Genomic DNA, 19,674 nt, shown 5'->3' with positions numbered 1-19,674 from the left:
GAGACTATGAGTGCTATAAGAGGACTTGGAGAGGATGTCAAAGATGAAGTTACTGTCAAGAAGGTTTTGAGATCATTAACCTCAAAATATGACACAAAGGTCTCTTCTATTGAGGAAGCTAAAGACTTAAAAAATTTATGTATGGATGAATTATTAGGCTCCTTATTAGCATATGAAATGAGGAAAGTAGGCATTGAATCTTCAAAGAGAGAGGCTGCATTTACTTCGACAAAGAAAGGGAGAGATCAAGCTACCAATGAGGAAGAAAATGAATCAGATGCTGCTGAAGCTAACTTTGTTAGAAAGCTCAAGAAAGGATCAGGCAAGTATAGAGGAAAGCTACCTGTCAAATGTTTTGACTGTGGTAAAATAGGACATTTTGCTGCTAAGTGTCCCTATAAGAAGAAGGAAGATAATAATGTGGAAGGTGTCAAGGATAAGGGTAAAAGGTTTTATAAATCAAGAAGAAGAAACTTTCAAAAGAAGAAAGTTCTTTACTCAATTGATAGTGATGTCTCTAATGACGAAAGTGAGTCAGTTGAGGAATACAGTGAAGATGAAAAACAAACCAGTGTCTTCATGGCTCAAGAGATCCTTAATGAGAAACATAGTGGTGGTCAATCTGAAAATATAGATGACAATGCGGGAGAAGATGCAAATGATGTGGTTGACCTTGAAGGAGAATTGGTTTGTGCTCTTGAAGAACTTGACAAAGTAAGAAAAGAGTTCAAGAAATACAAGAAGTTTGTCATAAGGGAGCATGACTTACTAAACAAGGACATAGAAGAATCAAATAGCAATCTTGCTCCCATAACTACTCAGTTGGAAGAAACCAAAAGAATGTATGAAGTGACAAAATCAAATTTAGAGGCCAAGGAGAAAAAGTATCAATAGTTGGAGGAAGAAATTGTGTCTTAGGGAAGAACTTGAAAGTGCAAAGATGAAATCAAGATTAGTATCAAGTATGAGGGCATCACTGATGCATTGGACAAAATGTTGAACAAGCAAAAGCACTCAAAAGATATAGAAGGTGTTGGATTTGATGTTGGTCAATATTCTCCCAGTAAAGACTAAACAAATAAAGAGATATTTTTTGTCTCTTTAAGTGAAAATGGAAATGAACAAACTTTCACTATCAACAAGCCCATTGAGAAGAAGACATATGTTGCTGCTACAAAGAGCAGGCATTCTAATCCAAAAGGAAAAGCCAATATGGATGATGGAGGATTCACAAGGTCAAGGATATGATAAAGATCTCAAGAAGACTAAGTTATGCTGCTCCAAGAAGACAAATGAGAAATAAATTCAACAATGATTGGTATGCACCCCAATTCCATGGCTATTGCTACAAATGTGGTACATATGATCATAGAATTGTTGATTGTAGATTAATGCATAGGTCTCCTCCTAGTTTTGAAAGTAGAAATCCATTTGCTTCTCTTGTAGATGTAAATGGCATTTGTCATCATTGTAATGGGTATGGTCATAGAAGTTATGAGTGTAAAAGAAATACATTTTAGTCCTACAATAGTTTTTCAAATTCATCATTCAATGTGGATATAAAATGCTATGATTGTCAAAATTTGGGTCACATTGCAAAACATTTCAAGCTTAGGACAACTAAGCAAAAGAAGATAATGTCTGATGATATGATGAATCAATAAGGATCCAGACATCTACTGAGAGTGGGGGGGGGAGGGCGGTGAATCAGTAGATAGAATAACATACAAAACTTTCACCAAACTCAAAAACCCAACTCATAAATCAATCTCTAAACAAACTAGTTCAAACACTGAACTACAAACTGCAACTGCACTATCAAGTTAACCGGTTTACTGGCATAACAAAATAACAGTTTAACAACTCTGAAATTCTCAAACCATTTAACCAAAACATCAAACCACTTTACTAACAATAGTATAAGCACATTTTAGATTACTTCCGGTCATCTTAACACATCTAAGTGGAATTATCAGTTAATAAAATTAACCATATCAAAACATAACCACAAAAACCATTCACCACTTGACACAATGATTTTTGACGTGGAAACCCAAATGGGAAAAACCACGGTGGGGATGAATACCCACAAGTATTCTGAACTCTTTTGAATTTCGCCATGTTAGGAGCCAAGCCTTGTTAGAATCTTTACAAAAATGTCCCATTAGGAATAGATCCTATTAGGGACCACCCGGTTAAGGGATTGTCTATAATGCCCCGTTAAAAGCAATACTCTATTCGGAGTAACCTCGATAGAGGATTTGAAATACAAGCTAATGGATCATCTGGTTAGAGGATTTAGAAAGCACTAAGCATGTTAAAGCTTACCCAGTTAAGGGATTTAACTGTTGTAATTGTTAGAGAACAACATGGTTTTGCTAATTTGGTAAATAGCACTACTCTGCTCGATCAGATCCTTTTCATGCTCCTATATTCCTTCACACATACTGCAGATACTCCTTCTGGTTCGGCAATCAATCACAGTGACACTTAACCAAAATTGCCAACACTACAACAAAACAACTCATCGACCTTATAGGCAAAACAATAGGTTGGTAACACATCACAAACCTAAGATCTCATAGAGATTACAAACAAATCGGTTCAAACATGACTGTTGGATTACATAGCAATCATTCCACATTGTACAAGAGAACCTTGACCGCTCCTTGATCATCGCTTCATCGAATCCTGTAACTCATCACGTGGTTTCCTCTTCATGCAATGTAGTCGCTCATTCCCAAGATAAAATAGTTATCTCTACGCGCCAAAACAACTTTGAAACTCATCACATGCAACATGCATACGTGGCATAATCATCACCGATCACCGTTTATAATAAATCAACACAACTAATTTACCAAGCTCCATCGGTTAGGGTTTGGCACATCAACAGGTAGGGTTATCGGTTGATCTCATTGCTTCTAAAGTAATATCGGTTTCCTTCACTAACTCAACTACCGGTTGCATAACAAATCCATTACCCATTGCAATTGACATCAATGACAATACTTAAACTTCATTAATGCAATCTTCAATCAAATGCCAACAGTGTCAACCTTGGAACTTGAAGCAAAGTTAGATCAGAAAATAACAACATAAAAGAAGAAAGAAACCAACTGAGTTTGGGTTGAAAAGGGTAAGGACAAGGCTGAGTCTAGTTTGATTGTTGAAACTGCCCTGCATGTTGAAAGGAAAAACTTATGGGTAGTAGACAATGGGTGCTCCAACCACATGAATGGTGATAAGAAGAAATTAATTAAACTTAAAGATTGGAATGGTGGCTCAATGAGGTTTGGAGACAACTCGTCAATCAAGATAAAAGGCAAGGGTACACTAAACATTGATGGAAAGTTAAAAGCTCATGATGTATACTATGTGGAAGGTCTAAAACACAATCTATTGAGTGTGAGTCAAATGTGTGATAAAGGATGCATGTTCACTTTTGAGTCAATAGGATGTGAAATCAGAAAGGAAAGCACTGGTAAACTTTTTGATGAAGGCAAAAGGATAGATGGAAATGTATACAACTTGAAAGAATGCTTTGAATCTCAACGAATGATATGACAAGTTGTTGAAAGTTGGTTGTGGCATAGAAGGCTTGGTCACATTAATTTTGACAATATTGTTAAGGTGAGCAAGAGAGGGCATGTTAGGCACATACCTCAGATTATCAAACCAACAAGCACTTTTTATGATTAGTGTCAAAGAGGAAAACAAACTAAAGAGAGTTTCAAGACAAAGGAGTACTCAACTACATGACCTTTAGAGCTTTTGCATACTGATTTGTATAGACCAACCAGAACAAGAGCTCTCAATGGTGATAAATATTTCATGTTGCTTATTGATGATTTTTCAAGAATGACATGGGCCACCTTCTTGCAAGACAAGTCACAAACATTTGAAATATTCAAAATTTTTAGAATAATGGTTGAGAAGGAAAGTAGATATGTAGCTGAAGTGTTTAAGATTAGACCATGGAGGTGAGTTCACATCAAATGAATTTGAAGATCATTGTGAGAGACATGGAATCAGAAGACAAGTTTCAGCCCCCAGGACACCACAACAAAATGGTGTTGTGGAAAGGAAGAACAGGACAGTCAAGGAGATGGCAAGAACAATGTTAAATGAGGAAAATCTACTTGATACATACTGGAAGGAGGTAGTCCATACTACTATATACACATTAAATAGAGTTCAACTGAGAGTGAACAACATAATGACACCTTATAAGTTATGGCATGATAGGAAAATTTCAATCAAGTATTTCAAAGTGTTTGGTAGCAAATGCTTTATCAAAGAGATGAAGATGGATTGGGGAGATTTTATTAAAGAAGTGATGAAGGTATCTTCTTGGGGTACTCCACTCACAACAAGGCCTACATGTGTATCAACAAGAGGTTGAAGAAAGTGGTAGAAAGTGTTAATGTGAAAGTAGATGAGGATTTTCATAAAGGAAGAAAAACTGCAGTAAATCAGATTGAAGATTCACATATTGAAGATGAAGAGAAATCTAAAAGTGAACAAGAAGGGGGCACCTAACAAGACTCCAAATAGATTGTGTAGAAGAATCACCCCGAGGATCAGATTATTGGAAACATAAATGAGGGTGTACAAACAAGAAGAAGACTTACAAGAAATAATGAACAAGTAAACTTCTGCCTTATGAATGAGATGAAGCCCAAGACATATGATGAGGCCAACAAGAGTGATAATTGGATGAAGGCAATGCAAGAAGAGCTGCAATAGATAGAAATGAATAAGACTTGGGAATTAGTTCCTAGACCAGCAGATAAAAATGTCATTGGGACTAAATAGGTCTATAGGAACAAGATGAATGAAGAAGGGAAAGTAATAATAAACAAATCTATATTGGTATGCAAGGGATATGCTCAAGTAGAGGGCATATATTTTGAAGAGACTTTTGCTCTTGTTGCAAGAATTGTTCTTGGCATTTTTCAGCATATAAAGGATATAAGGCTTATCAAATGGATGTCAACTCTACATTATTGAATGGTAATATTGAGGAAGAAGTATACATTGAGAAACCTGAAGGTTTTCATCTTCATGAGGATGAAAAATTTGTATGCAGGTTGAAGAAGGCATTATATGGTCTAAAACAGGCCACTAGAGCATGGTATTCTAGGTTGGACACGTATCTACATCAACAAGGTTTCAAAAAGGGATGTGATGACAACAACTTGTACATAAAAACAAATGGTAATCATATGATCGTAGTTGTTGTGTATGTGGATTATATTATTTTTGCATGCAATAAATATATCCTATGCAAGGAATTCATTGATAAAATGCAGTTTGAGTTTGAGATGTCTTTACTTGGAGAGCTATCATACTTTCTTGGTTTGCAAATTTCTTAGTTACAAAAGGGCATATTTATATCACAAACCAAGTATGCAAAGGACATATTGAAATTTTTTCAAATGGAGGATGACAAGCTAGTTAGTACCCCCATTGTGACAGGATGTAAGTTAAACAAAGATGATAAGTCACCAAGTGTAGATCAGACCTTGTATAGATCCATGATTAATAGCCTATTGTACCTCATAGCTTCAAGGCCTGATATTTTGCAAGTAGTGTGCATGGTAGCTAGATTCCAATATTCTCCAAAGCAATCACATGTGAATGCAGTTAGAAGAATCTTCAAGTATCTTCAAGGAACACTTAGTTATGGCTTATGGTATCCAAAGAAAGGAGATTTCACATTACAAGCATATACTAATATTGTTTGGGCAGGTTGTGTAGATGACAGGAAGAACACCGGTGGTGGAGCTTTCTTCCTTGGAGACAAATTTGTTTCATGGCATAACAAGAAGCAAGATTCTATCTCTCTATCCACAACTGAAGCAGAGTATATAGCTGCCGCCACATGTTGCTCACAAATTTTGTGGATGAAACAGACCTTAAAGGATATCCAGGTATCATTTTCAGATCCTATTGTCATTATGTGTGACAACTCAAGTGCCATCAAAATTTCAAAGAATCCTATCATGCACTCAAGAACAAAGCATATTGCAATCAAATATCATTTTCTCAGGGAAAAGGTTGCAGAGAAAGAAGTACATATTGAATTTGTTCCCACAAATAAGTAGGTTGCAAACATTTTCACAAAATTTCTGCCTAAGGATACCTTTCAGTATCTCAAACACAAGCTGGGTGTTGTCTCACCCTCCTTCAACACTTAAGTGTATTTTTGAGGTCTATGGTTCAAGGGGAGCATACTGTTTTACTATTTTTCATTCTTGAACCTCACGTTTGTCTCAGGGGGGGTTCTGAAATTTTTGTAAGTAGTATTGGCATTGTTTTTTATATTGTAATAATGATTCATCTAGCCTTCAGGCGCAACTAGTAGTTCCAGTTTATGCACATTACTAGTAAGATATAAATATTTTTGTTTAGGGGGAGAAGAATGTCTATCAGGCCCTTTGCCATTGTTGTCAAAGGAGGAGAAGAACAAGTTTGTGTGTATTGACATCAATACCAAAGGGGGATATTGTTGGCAAATATTGTCATTGATGTCAACTAGGTCAAGCAATTGTAGGTTGCAGAGGAACTAGTAAAGAGGTGGTTTCATGTTCTACAACATTGATGTGTGCAAGTTGCAAAATTGAAAAATGTAAAAATCCTTCTTTCTACATATGTTGACATGATAGGTTAATGGTCTTGGCGAAATGGTTTTGAAGAAGAAATATCGGTGATACTCTTGAGTTGTCTGACTGATTTGAGCAGTGCTGGAGAAGTCCCTTTCGGTGACCTGATCGGTCTAACTCTGGCCAATCTGCATAGTGATCCTGAATTTTCCTTGGTCATTGTGATCGGGGAGACTTTGGCCAATGAGTTGATAGGAATTGTCATCGGGGTGTGTCAAGGTTTCGGTAAGTGTTTCACTGACAAAGCTTCTTTGGTCGATGGTGTATGTAGTTGGAGTGACTCTGGCCGATGATTGGCCAAGGGTGCTAATGGGCTGAAGCTAGACATCGACAAGAGACATATCGATAGGAGGTCCTATTGTGGAAAATAAATTTGCATCGTCATCGGGAAGAGTTAGGCCAATGCCATTGGAGTAGTTGTGAAAAGGATATCAAGAAGTGTCTGGCCAATGGATGATCATCGAGGTGAGTTATAAAAACAGAGTGATATTCCAGGAGTCTAGTTGATAGTTAAAGTCATGTCGATGGAGCTACAAGGAGAAACATCAGGATGAGTCACCTCGATGCGAACAACATGACAAGACAAGCTGATCGATGAGACTGAGACCATCAGATGAAATCGTAATGGACAGGCTGACTATGTATGTCACCCCAACAAAGAAGAATGTCTAGGACATCGGTAAGACATCCATTTGTCATCCCGAAAAGGTAGAACGAGAAATATCCTCGTTAGCTAGACTTGATCAAATCGGGAGGAAACATTTTATGTTAGCCCGACCATATGAGTCAAACCGATAATAACAATGAAAGGATATCAGTGTGACTCTCAATGATGACCGTGAGTGAAGCAAAATCCAAGAGATAGAGGGGATCAAAGAGAGTTTCCCCGATGAGAAAAACTTTCAAAGCACAAGGTCATCGAGCCAATCGACATGATCACTAGTTGTCAGCCTGATGTGTATCTGTAGAGTTTACTGACATAGATGTTTTTGATGCCACATCTGCATCCCGATTGACACAGAGATCTATGTGGTAGTTGAATGACAATGATTAAGTGATTTTGACACCTATTGTGAAGACATGTGGTTTCTGGATGGTCAAAGAGGAAATTTGATTCGTAGATGTCGGTGATGAAAAGTTTGAGTGAGGTTGTCATCGATCCAGTCAGAGTAGGAGGATGGAGAATGCATTAATGGCAACGTGAGTGTAGTCTGTTGTTGCGGCTTGAGATGTTCCATAGTGAGGAGATTAGATCTTTTTGAACAATGGATGCAAATGGATGAATGGTCCATGTGGGTGGCTATAAGAGCCTAATGACATGACATATCGATCCAATCTAGTTGTTGAGGCTGAAACTCTAAGGGAGAAATATTTAATGCCTGCAACTATAGAGCAAGTTGAAACTCACTTGCAAGACTCGAGACGATCATCAAACAAGATCTGAAACCTGAGATTACCAAAAAAAGGAAGTGTAGAACTGAGGATTATCTGATCAGAGAAGAATTCTGTGAAGATGGATTTTAGATGGATGGATCTCTGGCAAAAAAGAATGTTCAGAGAATCAAATCTTCTTGTACCACATGTTGCATATTCAATACTACTCCTGACAAGTTGGTTGAGGAGAAGGGAAAGAAAGATGAGTTTATATGTAGTGCACTTGTACAAATAGTAGGGTGCTAGAATTGGATGTGAGTTAGTGTGAGAAGAACATAGAGATACTAAGTTCCTGAGATGGTGTTTATGCAGAAAAATAGAGTGTGTTGATGAGCAGTGTTAATTAGGTAGAATAAAGTCATCAAAGGTACAATATCTCATAGCAACAGAGTATGTGTGATTCATAAGAGTTTTTTTTTGGCAAAAGGCAAGAAGCCTAGTGTATATTTATATTAATATTTAATAAATTTTTTACAATGTATTAAAAACGGGGGGGGGGGGGGGGGCTCTTATTAGCCATATTTTTTCTAACATTTTCAACAAAAAGTAACAAGTATTCTAGGCCTAAACAACTTCTAGGGTTATCTATGCATATCAGATTAGGCTGGCTTCCATAAGACAAAAAATGGAAGCCATAACACATGCTAAACTAGGATTACATATGGAGATTTTATATTACATCCTTGAGACAAAACTGGAAGTAGTATTCCAAAAAAACATACTGGATATCGTTCATTCTTCCATGGCTATTGGAGCAATAATGTTCATATCTCGATGCTCTTGAGCTCCTCCTGCAGGCATATCTCTATCATGTTTATCTGGTATTCATGAGGGATTATTAACATCATGATCAAATTGGGGATCCCCCATTCTTGGCATATCATTGATGTCCAAAACAACTTGTTACTGAGGTCAAGTTGCATCTCTGGTCCTTTCATTGCTTAGCAGTATTAGCAGATCATTGACTTTTTTCTTGACGCTGTCAATTAAATTGCGGCCAAAGGTTTTGTGGTACCTTTCTAGTGACATTTGGAGAAATCTAAAATTATGCATCTCCAGGGTGTTCTTAATGCTATCATATAGTGAAACATATGCACGACCATTTTGGAGTAAATACCTTGGAAAAAGACCCCCTATTTCAGCTTCACCCTCCCACATATCATACTTTTGAACAACAATAATTAACTTATTATTAGGAAGGTAAACATAACAAACCACTCTTTCAGCTATACTCTCCAGTAATTCCAATGACTGCAAAAAATCCAGTGCATTTGAGAGGAAAATTGAAACTAATTGGGAGGGGAAAATAAGCCTACTTTCTTGAGGAAAAAAAGGTTCCTCTCCTATGATCCTTTTCACACTTCTCCTTATATGGTTGCTTTGAACATTAAAGACTTGTCCAAGGATTTTGTCTATAATGTGGCCAGAATATGGGCACTCCCAGCCTTCCACCAATATCATGACTCTATAATTATGTGGCTTATAATCCATCTTGCATTGGTAATTCCTCTATATAATCTTCTTGTTGAGGTCACAAAAACTTTAAAATCTCTGTAAATTAGTTCTGCCAACTCAGTAAATCCTTTGTTATCCTTCTTCTATAGTTGCCACTGAATGCTCCTTAACTAGAGTTGTGCCTTCACATTCACTCGAGAACCTTTGCCTTCACACTAATTCTATTTGCATAATATTTCAACTAGCTCACCATCTGTTTGTTACTACTTTCAGCAGTTCTGTGAATACAATACCAGGTACCAATCCATATTTATCTTGGTAGTTGAGTGATGGCATGCTTATGAAGAACCCATCACATGTCTAAAAAATACTACATGTGGAAATGGCAGAGTATTTGGCATTCAATCTACACGAGTGGCCGTAGCTATGAAAAGAAAGCTCGCACGTGGGTAATAATGAGGCTTTTCGGTAAATGATATGATCCTAGGCTTCAAATCAAAAGCTATTATTCCTATCAGCTCACAATGATTATTTAATTGCCTTTATCATCATTTAGGATTTTCTAGAGGTGAGAGAATAAATTAACATCAATGCTCCCATTTAGTGATTCGACTTCCACACGGTCACATCCCATATTTGCCAGCCTGTCCACCAATTTGTTTCCCTCTCTATATGTATGTGATATGACATACATTTTAAAAGAATCCAGTATATCCCATATTTGGCTAAGAACATAGCTAATATTCCAACTACGGGACTTTTTGAATTTGCATGCATTGGTGATGAATGTGGAATCACCTTCAATATGTATTTTGGACATCCTTATATTTTTTGCTAGAGATAGCCTGTATAACAGAGCTTGGGCTTCTACAAGATTGTTTGTTCCTTGTGGTAGTGAAGATGATTTGAAAGCTAAAAACTCCCCTAAATGATTTATAATACACACTCCTGCCCCTGAATCACCTGGGTTACCCCTTGATGATCCATCAAAGTTGATCTTTGCAAAGTCGGGTTGAGGGGGTTTCTAGACTGTATATGCTCTAGTAATTCTTAGTTTACCTACTGAAGGATGGATACCATTGATTGGAAGACATATATCCTTCCATTTTTTTCATTAGCTCACCATCCCATGAAGTGAATAATGCACTACTCTTCTGATGTTTCTACACATAGGTGTTTACTAGCTCAGTAATTGATTTTTCTATTTCATAAAACACTTTTTCTATAGGTGAGGTATGTTGTCTGAAAATCCTCTTGTTTCGTTCCCACCATATTGACCACATGACTGTAGCTGGAATGATTGTCCATATACATGAGAAAAGAGAGGATTTCAAGAGAGTGGGCCAAGTCTAAAAGAACTCCCAAATTGTGTTTGGAAGAGGCATAGATAGCTCTAGTTATAGCATAACAAAACACCAACACTGTTGTGCAAATGGGCATTGGATAAATAGGTGATCCACATTTTCAAATTCCTGATCACACAGTACACATTTAAACTGTTGTGCTATTTGAAGCTTGTCAAGCTTGTCACTAGTAAGGATTCTTTTCTTTAGTGCCAACCAAGAGAAGCACCCTGCTTTCAACATTATTGCATTATTCCAACAAAAGGAAAATACTCTGTGAGTCTATTGGTGGTTCATCATGTGCTGAAGTGATGAATAGCCATTGTGGACTATATAATTTCCATTTGCAGATGGGGCCCATATGAGTTTGTCCTCATTATTTTTCAAGTAAACTATTTTCTATGAAAATACTAATCGAAGTAGCTTTTTTAGTTCTTCAATTTCAACATCATTGATATCCTTCCACAAGACTTCCCCTGAATAAAGAGTGACTCCACTTACATAATTTACTAGCTTATATCCCCATCGTGTGATGAATATCGATATCACTTGTTGTAGTTGATTATTCATGGGGGGTAACCATTCCACAAATCGAACCAAAAATTAATTGACTCCCCATTATGAACTTGCTAAGATATTTATTTTGTCGCTACATCCCTGGAGGATATCATAAAGTTCCACATTATTGAACCATCCAGAGGATTTGAGGTGGAAAAAATTCTAAGAGGATTGCTTGAATCTAGGTATTTGGCTTGCATGATTTGGCACCACTTTGATTCTAAGTTTGTATACATTCTCCATACTAGATTTCCTCCAAAAGCTCTGTTTCGCTTAACTAAATCATGCAACCCTACCTCACCCATTTCGCTTAACTTAATGAGGTTAATGAGATCTTTTTGTCTTCTGACAAGTTCCCTTTCCAGAGAAAGGTTCTAATGATCTTTTGAATTTGCATAATTACAAACTTCGAAGCTTTAAGAATTGAAATATAGTAGTTAGGAATGACAGTTAGGACATATTTAATAAGTAAAATCTGACCTGCAAGAGACAACTACCGAGCCTTGCATGATGATATACTATACTTAAACCTTTCAACCATAATTTTCCAATAGGAGATCTTATTAGCTCCCATGAATAAAGGTATACCCAATTATATACTTGGTAAGTCACCTACCTTAAAGCCAAGAATTTTAATGATCTTTTCCCTAATGAGAGCCTTGGTATTAAGAATGTATATTGTAGATTTATGAGTATTGACCTACTGACCTGATACTAATGTGTATAGCTCCAAAGCCTTCTTCATTTGATTTTCTTCTTGAACTGTCGACTTAGCATATAGAAATGTATCATCAACGAAGAGAGAATGTGTAACAGATATGGATGTTTTTGATAAGTGTATCCCTTGCCAAAGACCTCTATCATGATTGGATTTGATCAATCTACTGAAGGCTTCTGCCATAACGATAAACAAGAAAGGAGATAAACGATCTCCTTGCCTTGCTCCTTGGTTAGATGCAAAAAAACCTACTGGGGTTCCATTTATAATTACTGAAAAGTGAGCTCCTGAGATACATGCTTTTATCCATTTACACCATTTTTTAGAGAACCCAAACTTATGCAAGAATTTTACTAGAAAGTTCCATTTCACCTTATCAGAAGCTTTCATCATGTCAATCTTGACAATAAAGGATGGTAGGTGTGAAGTGTTGACTGAGTGCAGGACCTCATGTGCTATTAGTGCCCCTTCAATAGTTTCCTTTCCTGGGACAAAACCACCTTGTTCTGGAGAGACAATGTTTGGTATTAAATGTTGTAATCTCATATAGATGGCCTTGGTGATAATCTTGTAGATAGTATTGCACAAAGAGATTTGTCTAAGATCTGCAATATTTTTGGCTCTTTTCGGGAGAATAGAAATGTTTGTAACACTGAAATTCTTTAGAATTGTACTACTTTTTCTTGACTGTTCAATTGCAGCCAACAGATCAAAACCTAGTACATCCCAACACCTTTGAAAAAACAATGCAGTAAATCCATCAGGGCCTAGCGCTTTATCCACAACTAGTGAGAATACTACTTTCTTAACCTCTTCAATAGTGAATGGTTTCATTAGGTATTCATTGTCTTGTTGTGTAATAAGTTGTGGGATGACATCCAAAATTTCTATTTCATCTTGATTGGAGACTGAATTAGGTGCATTGGTGGGGGCTAAAAGATTTCTGAAAAAACTATCTCCTTCGTTTTGAATGTCTAAAGCATTGGTGATTTTGTTACCTGTATTAGCTTCATTAATGGTGTATATTATTGATGCTACATGCTTGGTATTATTGTCCCCTTCCTTTAGCCATTAACTCCTTGGATTTGTACCTCCAATAGATTTCCTCTCTCTTGCTCTGTTCTTCCCAAGTCTCTTGTAACTATTTTTGCTTTTCATATGTGACTGAATCCGGGCCATGTAGAATTATATCCTCCTGAATTTCTTCTAACTACTTTTCAATTGATCTTTTCTCAACAAAAATGTTTTTTAAAACTTCCACATTCCACACTTTTATTTTTCTCTTAACATATTGAATTTTCCTGTCTAACTGGAACATTTCTATACCCTTTTGATAAGGAGAACTTACCCACCATTGCCTTAGAAGTGGAAGAAAGTGTGGATGTCTGAACCACATTTTTTCAAACTTGAAAGAGGGGTGATGCACACAAGGTTTGTGACCATTCATAATTTGTAATGAAATGGCATAGTGGTCTAAACATACAAGAGGCAATATATCAGATTCCATTTTAACATTTTCAAGAAGCTATTGTTGGGATATGAGAAACCTGTCAAGTTGTTCTGCAATTTGTAAGAAGTTCTTTCTTCTATTTGTCCATGTAAACTGACCCTTTATAGGAATTACATCTTTTAGGTCATTATCAGAAATGAAGGATACAAATCTTGAATTATTTTTTTTTGGGGACAAATTCCACCTTTTTTCTCTAGGGAAGAAGTAATTGCATTAAAATCTCCTCCCAAGATGACATTATGGTTTGCATATTGTTGAATGAAGTTTGTTAGTATATACCATAGTCTTTTTTTCTCATGAGTAGGAGTCGGCCCATAAACATTGATCAACTTAAAAGACATCAAATCTTTGAATGCTAATAACCTGCCAATTATTTCCTTCATTTAGTGTCTCTGCAATTACTGTTTTTGGGTTCCACAAAGTAATAAGCCCCCCAGAGGCTCCTGTTGCTGGAACATGAGCTGATTTCAATTTTGACCATTTGCAGACTGTTTCTAGGGAAGTGTCATGAGAGATTTTTGTTTCTTGTAACATTACGATACCTGCCCCTGATGAGTCAATTTGTTTCTTGACTCTCTTCTCATGTTAGAGGCATTAATACCTGTGACATTCCATGAGATAATGTTCATTGTTATCGAGGAGAGCAACATGCCCTCCTTAGTCTTTTGGATATAGAGAATTTCCCATCAAGATTAGTTTGGATACCAACCTCTATTTCCTCCTTTGTTTTTGTCTTATTAGATTTCTTTCCCATGTGTTTTTTTTTTGGACTTTGACTTTGGATAGGGGATTGCATAATTAAAAGAGTTTGGGAGTAATCAAAAGTTGAATCTATTAACTTCTCATTGACATCTTGATGACCCTTATCTGGTATTAAGAATGTATATTGTAGATTTATGAGTATTGACCTTCTGACTTGATACTGATGTGTATAGCTCCAGAGCCTTCTTCATTTGATTTGCTTCTTGAACTGTTGACTTAGCATATATCAATGTATCATCAGCGAAGAGAGAATGTGTAATAGCTATGGATGTATTTGGTAAGTGTATCCCTTGCCAAAGACCTCTGTCATGATTGGATTTGATCAATATACTGAAGGCTTCTGCCATAATGATAAACAAGAAAGGAGATAAAGGATCTCCTTGCCTTACTCCTTGGGTAGCTACAAAAAAACCTACTAGGGTTCCATTTATAGTACTTTGAATATTTGATTTGTCATTTTTCTGATTGGAATCACATGTATGACCAGACATCAAACACATTATAGGATTAGAAGAATGATCTCCACAAACTATAACTATTTCATAATGACCTTCTTGACACTGAGAATTAGAATGATCCTATCTATTAGTGCAATTCATTTGTGAATCCATGTTTTCTTGACTTTGAATATCTGATTTGTCAATTTCCTGATTGGCTTCACATGTATGACCAGAAATCGAACGCATTAGAGGATCAGAAGAGGGATAATCACAAACTATAACTGTTTCACATTGACCTTCTTGACACTGAAAATTAAAATGACCCAAAGAATCTGATAGATGGTCCACTTCTACTGGCTTTTGAATAAGAATCTCTTGCTTCCATGTGCCAAATTTGGAAATAATAGATAAAGTACTGGGAAATGGCTTTGCTACTTCTAGCAGCAAGCGTACTTTAACTATAAGATGATTCAATTCATAAGGGATAAGATCATGTTGGATGCAAATTCCTATCTTATTTGCCAGGATTTCAATGAGATCCAAATCCCTAAACTCCAAAGGTAAAGTAGGGAAAGAGATCCAAAATGGGGCAGATTTGCAAATAACCTCATCCACCTTAAAATTTGGGATCCAAGGAATAGTAAAAAGACCATAATCTTTGCAGAACCACCCCTTAAATCTATGAGCAAGATCCCTATCTTCTTTTGAATGAAAAATAGTAATGAAGAAACCTACCCCATTATCAATATAAAAAATATCTTTAAGCCCTTTCCATTTTTCTGCTGCCCATGTTTGTAAATCTGAAAAAGAGGGGATAAAATTCCAAAACTTACCAATTAATGCTCTATCTCGAAGATGTGATACTTGTGGCATAATCAAGTGGTCTGAAATTGTAACCCTTGGCACAACATCATCTCAGTTTGCATTGCTCTTCTCCTGTTCATTTTTCTTCAAGACCATCTTTTGTTCTTTATTCCTCAAGACCATAAGCTTTACTCTCCCTATATCGTGAGCTTTTGGATTGAAGGCTACTCTATTTTCTTGTTGTATTTTTAGGTTGTTTGGGCCTAATAGGAATCTTGGGTTCTTTATCGTAACGATATTTGGCCAAGATACGTACAATGGAAGCCATCTACCATTATCTCCTTGGGTAGGTCACGTAAATTTTAAATCAACCTCTGAGTCTGTTAATAATTTTTCCAAGAAACCTCTATCTTTTTTTGGTTCACATTCATATTGGGGCACAGATTCATCACAAATGTCAAAAACTTCCTGCTTCTGTTTGCTTAGTCATCTAGGACAATGCCAATGAGTCTACATTCTATTGGTCAATATCTTTCCACCCCTCTGCAATTTCTTGTCAACATATGGCCCCCCATGGTACGTTTTCCTAGTCTAGAACCCCTGGCTTCTCTATCCTTTGTACCTAGTCTAGGAAAAGTTTTAAATTTTTTTTCCTGCCTAGGGCCATCCACCATATGCGGAGCTCATCCTCACTCCTTAACATCAAAAATATTCTTTTCGTGATTCATAAGAGTTGCAAAAGACATTTACAACAAGGATCTCTATTGTATTGAATCTTAAATTATTGTATTTCTCTGAGTGGGTACTCAAAGAAGTGGTAGGTGCTCCTTTGAGTAGGTGCTAAAAAAGAATTAGGGGTTAGTGCTCCTTGAGTTTGTTCTTAGAATCATTGGGGGTTGGTGCTCCTTGGGTTGGTGCCCTGAACATACTGTAAATAGTTTTCTTATTGTGAGGCTCGATTGGAGAAATAGACTCAATCAATTATTCTTGCTGAGGTTTTTCCCACATTGAGTTTTCCTCGTACATCTTGTGTTGTGGTTTGTCCTGTGTGTGTATTCTTAATTAGTTTACAGTTTCAATGTTTGTACACATAGTTAAAAAAATTTAAATACACTGATTCACCCTCCTCTGAGTGTCCACTTGTGTTCTTCAAGGAACTCATGTACAAATAAATAAATATCTCATAGTGGGAGAAAATGAGAAAACCTCATGGAAGAAAATTCTCCAAAAGAGAGAAAAAATGAAAACAATCACATACATGTGATGGAGGAAAGGAGGACTCAACATGACCCTCTAATTAGTACTTCTATCACAAATGTGCAATGTATTTACCTCCATAGGAGAAAAAAAAAAGATATTATGAATCTTTCTTGCAAAGATGTAGCTCCTATGCTAATGTTGAGAGCCTTAAGATAACAAATGATTATTACAATTCTACTCAAATATTTAACTTTAGATTTGGAAGATAATGAAGCAGTTATTGGGGTTGTATGCATATATTTTTGAGTTCGTTGATTTGTTTGCTTGTTAAAAACTCTATAACACTACAAGTTGCACACCAAGTATTGTTCTCCAGAGTTGTAATTCAAATCATAGCTGAATGCGGCACAATAAATAAAAATAAATTTATTTAATAGACTTTAAAAAAAAAATAAATAAATATCCTAAAAAGTATTTAAAAGTTTATGAAGCCCTTACATGCATTATTATCCTTATTCATCTCTTACCTTCAATATCTTTAATAGAATGCATTTAAAAAAAAATCAATTTGATTAGATTTTTAATGTCATTTATTCGAAAACCTTAAGAAATGTTAAATGGGATCATACACATTCTATCATCCAATTAATTTTATTTATGTTATCCTAAGTATATCTAAAATATATGACAACAATTATTACATTAAAAACAAACATATAGTGATGAAAATGAAAGTTGATGATGTATTTTCCTTTTGTTTATATAATTTATTTGATATGCTATGCATGAATCAAATATTTTTCACATAAATGTATTGATAATTAATTATGTTGCAGGCTATGGGCATGGGAAATAAAGAGTTATTAGATTGTTTTAAACAATATAAACCATCTAAGGCCAAGTTTGCATATGGTCAAAAGGGTCATTGTGGTGTTAGCCTCTTAATTTTTGAGGACTCAATAGATGGATATTTGGAGGCAGATTATTTGCATAGAAATTTCTTAAGGGAAAGAAGAGGAAGGGATAATTGGAATGAATATGGAATGCCTAATCAAAATTCAAGTGGAAAACGCATACTATATGGTTACATGGCGACAAGTGAGGATATGGAAGACTTCAACAAGCATTCAACTAAAGGTTTGCATCATGTTCAATGCTATAAAATATATATACCGAGTTTAGCTAAATTGTCATTTGATTTTTCTTCTTTTTCTTATATTAATCAAGTTTAATTGAAAATATTAATTTATTATAATTAATATTGATTTATTAGCAAAGGTGAAATATGATATGGTGCCATACCAGTTAAAGGTTATAGAGCCAGTTAAGAAAATGAAGGAAGAGAATGGAAGGATTACTTGGTTAGAGAAAAAGATTGATGAAGATAGAGAATCGACTAAATATTTGGAAGAGAAGGTTAATGATATGATTAAAAGGTTAGACATTCAACAACAAGAAATGAAGATACTAATGGCACATGCTTATGAGCGTGATGAGGATTGCAAGAAAGGAGTATGCCACAACCTTCTATAAAAATTACATTTCTTTATATTTTAGCATAGATATTTTATGTCTTCTAGAAACTTAAATATTTCATGGATTCTAGTTTTTGCAAACATTATGAGTTGATTTAGATAGAAACTAAAGAATTGGTTATGGATCAAATTAGTTTTTAAATGATTATATTAACTTTTTGTTTTGTTTGAGCAGTATGATTTTTTAGAGAATTTCTACAAACAACAAATTGATCAACTCAAGGAAGGTGGAAAGGAAAACATCCAAAAAGAGAAGATAGGAAATTAACATAATAACTAAATACATCTATCTATATTTCACTTCACTAGTAGAGAGACAAATATGTGTATCAAATAGTATTATCTGTAAGGAAAGACTAAATGTGTGCACACATGTACATACATGTTTGTCTATTTTTATACATTTCATAAAATTTTGCGATAAAAACCTCATATAAGATTCTAGATATGTTAAATGTCCATGCAAGATTTGTGATTTTATTTTAAATATATGTATTTAGTAAACACTTTTATTTAAAAGACTAAATTTGAGTGTTCTTTATGAAGTGAAATTTGTAAAACTTTTAATATGGAGATAGAATAATAATTTATAAAAACATTATATGTATAGATTTACAATTTTTCCTACAATTATATTTGAGAATAAATAGAGTAGAACTTATTTTATCCATGTTCTTATATAAATATAATTAAAATTCTAGTAGTTTTAGAGTGTTATTAAGTATTAGAAAAAGTTGAATGATAACAAATATAGATACATCCTTTTCTTAGTACTAATGAAAAAATATTAGAAGAGAAAAATGTAGGTGTCGACAAAAATTATTGAATATAGCTAGATCTCTTTTTTGTATCAACTTCTCAACTTACAAAGTACTCAAATATATTTTTTGTGATGCTCTTTAAAATACAAAAAATTCTTAATAATTAGAATGAAAAGAGACATCGAATCTTGATCTTTATAGGTTTTCTACATGAAATGAGAAAATATTCCATGAACATTATGGTAATCCATAAACAATTTCTAGGAAACATTTGGAATTTCCACACCCCTAGATAGATTTTCATCAAACTTCCAATAAAGGTAACCCCACCCAATTGTACCAATAATGTTTAAGTGTAAAGTGCTTCCTAATTATTTATTAATTTTTACCCTCTTGTAGTTGATATTTATCCTACATCCTTCATATTATACCCTCCCCTTTTATATAAGATTTAGTTGCACAAAATATTACATTTATAATATGTGG

At 35.2% G+C, this 19,674-nt stretch overlaps 1 protein-coding gene across 1 annotated transcript in view; it reads left to right on the top strand.

Annotated features, from left to right (window-relative positions):
• Positions 1-18,869, top strand: part of LOC131038918 (protein SUPPRESSOR OF GENE SILENCING 3 homolog) — a 37,853-nt gene extending 18,984 nt beyond the window's left edge. Inside the window, exons 2-4 of the mRNA XM_057971501.2 lie at positions 17,729-18,029; positions 18,166-18,404; positions 18,603-18,869. Coding sequence (XP_057827484.1) covers positions 17,729-18,029; positions 18,166-18,404; positions 18,603-18,695 — 633 coding nt within the window. The 3' untranslated portion in view covers positions 18,696-18,869. The remainder of the gene's footprint in view (positions 1-17,728; positions 18,030-18,165; positions 18,405-18,602) is intronic.
• Positions 18,870-19,674: the final 805 nt, after the last annotated feature.

This window comes from Cryptomeria japonica, chromosome 3 (assembly GCF_030272615.1).
Source record: "Cryptomeria japonica chromosome 3, Sugi_1.0, whole genome shotgun sequence".
Lineage (NCBI taxonomy): Eukaryota > Viridiplantae > Streptophyta > Pinopsida > Cupressales > Cupressaceae > Cryptomeria > Cryptomeria japonica.
The sequence above is the reverse complement of the archived record's forward strand: the minus strand, read 5'-3'. Positions and strand labels throughout refer to the sequence as shown.